The sequence below is a fragment of the Micropterus dolomieu genome, linkage group LG15, assembly GCF_021292245.1.
Source record: "Micropterus dolomieu isolate WLL.071019.BEF.003 ecotype Adirondacks linkage group LG15, ASM2129224v1, whole genome shotgun sequence".
Classification (NCBI taxonomy): Eukaryota; Metazoa; Chordata; class Actinopteri; order Centrarchiformes; family Centrarchidae; genus Micropterus; species Micropterus dolomieu.
The window spans coordinates 848,939-855,917 of NC_060164.1; the positions used below are offsets into that span (position 1 = coordinate 848,939).

Here is a 6,979-nt window from a genome sequence, read left to right on the forward strand (position 1 = left end):
CTCTCTATACTTTTTCTGCCTGGACAAGTAGTATGCACGTAACTCACAGTGGCTCTAGAGGGACTTCAGAGTCACATGAATTTCAATCTGATAGTCCAGACTGAGGTCGCATTTAAAAAAATCTGATTTGGGTCACTTGGACCTGCAGTCTGAACGCAGCCTCACAGGCTGTGTAAACTATAAAGGGCTCTTTCAAATCTAAAATGTCACCTTGAGGCAGCACTCAGCAGTGTTTCTTGTATCTTCTTGGTTTGCAGGTGAAGAAAATAGCAGCAGAGTATTATGATGACCTGCCTCAGTACACATCGTGGGTGAAAGTCCTGTACGACTTCATCATGGATGACACACTCAGCCCGTACTCTCGAGTCAAGAGGAAGCTGAAGGGGGAAGTCAAACAGGAGTAACTTCCCCAAAAGCTGCTCTGGAACAAAGCTGCAGTGTCCGCTATGACAGCAGCACGGCCCACCATCCTATAAACCTAACTGCTTCTGCATACTAATATATATAGCATGTAAAGTAAGGGTGGAGGTTGTGTATTTGTGCTTTTTTTCCACACAAAGAGAAAATGTTTTCATTTATTTCTTATCCAAGTCAGAAAAACCGAGCCAAGCGATGTTAGAGTGAAAATATTTGTTTGGAGATTGTTAGACTGGCTGCTCAAAGACTCTGGCTTCGATCAAACAAACAGTTTTATTTCAATTTTAAATATACAAATTTTTTGTTCTGTATGTATTGTGTTAGAGTATTTAATGGATTGCAATGAAATGTGGTAGACATTCATTTCCCCCTAATTTGACCTTGATGCTCTCTCTCTCTTTCGGCCCCTACCACCTTCACCACCTTCAGTCCCCCCCACCTCAATTTGTGTGTCTCGTGCCTTATGAAAACGTGGCCTTACAAAGTTCACAAGTTCCTAAACGTTCTCTTCCTGCTCATTACTCACTACCTTACTGTAATAAACCCTCTGCTTGCCACTTACCAGCAGCTTGCATTAGTCAGTCGATTGTTGTAATTTGCTTTAGGCCTAACTATAGACCTGTCTACAGTGTGTGCACCCAGCCCCAGAAATTAGCCATGAAGATAGCTACACACCCAGCTACAAGGTTTTGGTCGGCAGCATCACCTGTCAAAATTGTCAGAACTGGCCTTCCTGTAAGTGTAATGTCATGTCCTCTGAAGTGAGGTAGGTGTGTGTGTTAGCCTCTCTCTCTCTCTCTCTGACCCTTTTTTTTTAAACTGCCAACATATTATACAACCTGGTATATGCTTATAAACAAACTGAGTGTAACACTGAACAGTCAGTTTGAGGTTGTGTTGTATGTGAGATGAAAGTGTGTTCAGTGTTAGTGCCTCTGTGTTCACTTCCAGGTGTGTGGTCTGAATTTCACTTATATCAATTTTTTCACTTTAATGACAAACTGTCAACAATTGAATTCCTCTAGGCTGTACAGGCAGCACTGTACAGACAGATTTAGACCAGGAGCCTCAAACTGAAATTACCTGGGGCCATTTTGTGGTTGACCAGGGGGCCACTCGAAGACTCTTGAATTTTAATTGGTGGGAAAAAAATATAACTGTGCAGTTTGAGGCTGAACAAGCCATTTTTGCCCTCCTCTCCCTCACGCTGTTTTGTATGATGATGCTGAGTGAGGTTGTATCTCTGGAGAATGACCGCTTCCTCCTTACCACCAGCGACAGGAAGCAGTCACGTTAAACACCATGGCAAAAGAATCCGTTGGCCACCTCTCTGTTTGGGTGAGAAACACGTTTTGATGTCAGGTGGCTGCAGTAAATCAGCGTGCTGTTGGTCTGATCCACTGTGTTATGTTGCTCAGTTACGTGCAGCTTGTTAAATGTGAAATAATAGAACATAACATTGTTAAAGAAAAGTAACGATATTTAAAAATGACAAAAATACACAATTTGTTTGTTGGCCAGATGTGACAATAAATTCAAAACGTGGGGAACCTAATGAAATGATCTGGCCCCCCGGCCACTGTTTGAGGCACCTGATAGATGTTAATGTTGGAAGAATTTACAGAACATGTTGAACATTTGAATAAATAAAACATGAAAAATCTAAATGATTACAAAATGTGTGTTATTTTGGGGGAAGGGTGCATTTTCGGGAGTTTGACCAAATTGTCCATTTAATAGCTGTGTGGCGCTTTCAATCATCACATGATCTTCATCAGCAGATTTTGCCCTGTTGTCTTTTTTCTTTTTTAAAGGATCAAAAGTTAAGATCAAAAGTTCATTGTTATTTCAGATGTTTTTTAATGTGAAGACACATTGTTTGTCACAAAGCAAGATAATACAATACGCTTATTTCAGGAATGTGATTTTTCCGGACAAGGATGTTCGTTTGCGTTCAGCTGCCCATTCCACACCTGCGCAGTGTGTACCACAATCGCTCGCGCGCATAGTACGTAACGTGTTGGGCAGTAATACTGTAATATTAGTTTCCCCAGTAAAGAATAGTGTGACGGATTACTATTTCCAAAACAGTAATGTTACTAATCACATTAAGGCTGCCCTACTGAACATTGTCGTCCGTTGTAAACTGTGTGCGACCGGCAAAAAGCTTTTTTTTTGGGTATGATGATAAAGCTTGTATACACTTTTCTGTATGAATGGTTGCTTTTTAAGTCTTTATGTTCTTGTGTTAAAGGTTTTAGCAAGTTATAAATTCATTTCTTGTACCCGCGGGGTCGCTCTGCGCTCCTCATCAACAGACAGGCAAACAAGCGCTCCGCGAGGTAACCATGGAAACGGCTTGTGTAACTTGCGTGAAACTGTCGCGGTCGTGGTCGTCTCACGCACACGCCCGCCCGCTGCCAGACTTGAAATGTAAAAACTTTTTCCTAAGTTTATCAATAGACAGAGACTGATGTGGCTGTTTGATCTGAGTTTCCTGAATAATATAACTTTCTTTAACAGTCAGGCCACCAGGTCTTAAACGGGCAACAACCTTTGCTGCTGTCTCTTATTCATTAAAAATAATCTATTCACTTCTACTAAACTAATTTGAAAGTTAGTAGTTATATTATTTAATTATAGAATCAATTATTTCATGCTGCATGTTGCACATTTAGCTGTTGAAGCTTGGTAAAAAATTAATAAAAAATAATTATAATAGAGAGGTGGCGAAGGTGCAGTGGATTAGACACTTGTCTTTGATTCCCACTGCAACACATCCACCAAATAAGTTATTGTCATGGGTCCTGCTTTACCATCCATATGCTGTAATAGAGCCGCCGGCAGTTTTATTGTGTATAGTGTTGGGGGTCTCAGTATATTTTCCTGCTTTTTTGCCCTTTGCCAATCACATGCCTGTTACTTATGTTTATATAAGCATAGCAACATGTACAAATTGAACATAGTAGAAATGATACTGAATCTAACGCAAGCCTCCCAACCGGAATATTTAAGCCCTATATTTATTCAAACCGATTAATCCATTATCTAAATAGTTGGTGATTAATAGTTCACAATTAATTGATTAAATGTTGTAGCTCACACACCGACCCACCCCCACCCCCACCCCCACCCCCACCCCCCAGTGAGCCATGGGAGCTGCATAATGCAGTGAGTATATACACGACAGCTACCAGGAGCATGTGCACAGGCACACAGAGGTTAAATGGAAAAGAGTTTACTGAGCTCGGGGCGGGTTCAGAGGCAGGCCTGGTAGCAGAGCAATAAATAAATGTTTTATCGCAGCACAGGTTGGTCTTTGGTTTCTACAAACAACTTTTATTATAAAAGCAGATTCAACCATAATGCATCTGTATACATACATGACAGAATGATTCATTAAACAAGTCAGTGTACAAGTTGAACTGTTGCTGGTGATGTTGGTGGTTCTGGGATGGAACTTATCTGCTGAGGGAGTCTCTGAGCTGCTCGTACATCCTCTGGTCCTGCACAGGGAACACACATACCGGCACAGTCTCTGATTAGGTCTCTATCTGACACAGACTGGCCAGTGTAAAATAAAAATGAGCAGTAAGTTTGGATCATTCACCTTGTGATAAATAAATCTGAGGCCATTAGGTAGGCCCTTACCTTTTTGGACACAGATGGACGGACTTTCTTGAAGGCATCATCAAAGTTCTGTTTGTTCACTCTCATGTCAGTGACAGAGCCAGAGCAGTATGTGTGACCTGTGTGGAACACCTCAGCATGAGACACGTTCCTGCTTGGTATATGCTGCATTCTGTCAAGTGAAAGTTACTGTAGTTGTCATGTTCCAACTTGTCTAGGGAGGAAACACACCATCTATTCTAAATCCAACTGGATGTCAATGCAAAGAAGCTAACTGTAGGTGCTGTGATCCCTCTTTAGTTTAGGGAGTCTGGCTGCAGGATTCTGGATTAGTTTAAGACATGAGGCCTTTACTCCTATGGTTAGCTAACACAGAGTTACAAGAAAAAGAAAAGCACATAACTTTCTCGAAGTCAGACCATGATAAAAATGACTTAATTTGTGAATAAATTCTAAGGTCTGCAGTCTTCAAGTGGGGTGTCTTTTTTCCTATGATCTGGGACTTGTCTAGACTGTGGTCTCTACAGAGTTTAGTTGCCTGGGCGGCCCAGTGTTGCAGACTGGAGAGGCTGCTCTGCAGTCAGTTCCAAACAGACCCAGAATTTTTTAATATCACATTCACTGTTCTGCGTTGCCGTAAAACAATTTTATATCGTGTGTTTCTGTTCACGTAACAACCAAACATGTCTGACTTTCACAGTCAGCTTGTGACATTGTGCAGGAATATTTTGTTTCTAATTTTAGATTTTTTTTCCCTCAGTTGTCATGTAAAACTTAACCCAGAGGACGGCCCTGATTGTCGTTATATCACAATTGCCTCTGTTTACTATGAATAAAAAGAAGACAATAAGATGAAGAAAACTGGATAAGTGCTGTTGTTTTAGTCTTGACTTGTGGACCAGCTCTTGTAACTGCTTTAGACTTACAGAAAGTGGCCTTGACTACTTGCTAAAAACAGGATAACATGAAAATCAAACATAAGATCAGAGTTGAAGGTTAACATTTCTGGCAATATGTTTAATGGAAGCCCCCCCCATCCCAAGCAGGTTCTGGAATACATTAAAACGACAGTTAATGCACTAATCTACATCATTTCTGCTCCCACATGTCAAACATAGAATGCAGCCAGAACTCAACAGTAAAGTGAAACCATGAGAATCTTTGCAGTCACTACTTGCAGTCCCATATGATATTACAGTTCCACCTTTAACTACTGAATACTCTACATGTGTGCAGAGGTAGGAGTTACCGGAAAAAGAAGCTGGGGAATGCTGAGACTTCAGGTAGGCCCTCAGAGCATTAATAGATGCTTCCCTCACTAACGCAGTCAGGTCAGCTCCACTGGATAAACAAACAAACACACTTATTTGATTTAATCTGGATCACATTTCATTCTGCTCATTGTTGAAGAATTATTGTGAGTCAGGTTCAGGTGTGAAGACATTTCAGAGGCTGATGAAGACATAGCACAGCATGGTTTACTGAGCCCGGCTGAGGAGATCCAGTGCCAGGACACAACATGTGAACACACTGAATGCAGATTCCCAGAGCGCACGGATACCTGCTAGCCTGACACCTGAACTACTGTCTCTAACTAATCAGTCTAACTGTTGTCTCCCTAACGAGGACAGCTACATGAGAGAAATAACTAGAGCTGGAAGCTTACACTTGTAAGGTCAGCTAATAACTTCAAGCTGCCTTTCACTGTTACACCAATTAAGCCCCCTAAGAATATTCTTTAACATTCATCAGATTTATGGATCAGTGCTTCTACATATAGTCAGCAAGAAAACTGACACTGCAGCCTAAGAAAAAACCTCAGCCGCTGTTTAAAGCCAGCTCATTTGTCAGACTAAAAGCAAGGGGAACAGTATGGATATACTCAGCAGGTGCCCGAGGACTGCTGGTGTTTTCAACTGGGACTTACGTGAAGCAATCACAGCGCTCGTCGAAGGCGATCTCTTCCAGAGAGACATCCTGCTCCAGCTGAGGTTTGGTTCCCCCCTACAACATATGAATCTCGAGTCACTTGAGAACATCAACTGCTATTTCATCTGTGTGCATCTCTGTGATGGTCTGAGACGTGCTTAGCCTAGCTTAGCACAAAGACTAGCAGGGGGAACTAGTGAAGAAGCTATGCCTTTACATTTCCCAGGAACACAGGTTTGCTGGATCTTAAAGATGGTCGCACTGTTTCAGAACGTACCACCAGGTGACGTGCCGAAGAAACAGTTTGTGGTTGGACATTACGAATGTCACTCAAAAGACCTTTTCTGTCTCACAAAGACATTAAAGATGATTACAGAACACACTTGATGCTGACAGTCAGAAATCTTGCTCAGGGATCAGTTACCTGAGGAGAAAAGGAGGTCTTTCTCAGATTTACCCCAAGAATTACGTTGTAGCTAGCTACCTGCTGAGGCAATCTACTGGACCAATTCCAAAATGATGGATGATAGATTTTGAGCCATGGAAAATAGAAACATCTGAGGATGAAAAATATCCTAAGGTTGTTTAAAAGACTGGCACATAAGACATTTCTAGGGCAGGACATTTAATGTTGGAGAACCTGTTTGGAACACGAAAGGCAAATCAATGTCGTGTTCGGGGAGTGTCTATTGTTTCCACACCATTGAAAAGAAATAAAGTATTACAATTATGGAATGCTTTTAGACACTATCTGGGTAAACCATCACATTATATATATTAGCTTTGAATTGAAATGTTTAATATTATATTACTTACAAGAAATCACTTACAAGACAATAGATGAAATAGATGACACAGTTGAGGATCTGTTTAATGTGTTCTTTTTTCTTCTTCCCCTTCATTTTATTTTCATCATTTCATTTTTTTTTTTTTTTTTTTTTTTTTTTTTTTTTTTTTTTTTTTTATTTACATGTTTAGATGTGTGTAAGTAGGTATTAATGTA

At 40.8% G+C, this 6,979-nt stretch overlaps 1 protein-coding gene across 7 annotated transcripts in view; it reads right to left on the reverse strand.

Moving 5' to 3' along the window:
* Nucleotides 1-3,735: 3,735 nt before the first annotated feature.
* Nucleotides 3,736-6,979, reverse strand: part of nvl (nuclear VCP like) — a 19,132-nt gene continuing 15,888 nt past the window's right edge. For 6 of the 7 annotated variants that reach the window (XM_046070979.1, XM_046070978.1, XM_046070981.1 and 3 more), the window contains exons 21-24: nt 5,975-6,051; nt 5,297-5,388; nt 4,069-4,166; nt 3,736-3,923 (exon numbers count right to left, since the gene is read on the reverse strand). In XM_046070979.1, the coding sequence (XP_045926935.1) occupies nt 3,879-3,923; nt 4,069-4,166; nt 5,297-5,388; nt 5,975-6,051 (312 nt within the window). In that variant the 3' untranslated portion in view covers nt 3,736-3,878. Of the gene's footprint in view, nt 3,924-4,068; nt 4,220-5,296; nt 5,389-5,974; nt 6,052-6,979 lie in introns of all 7 variants that reach the window. The other variant, XR_006828399.1, reaches the window with a different exon arrangement.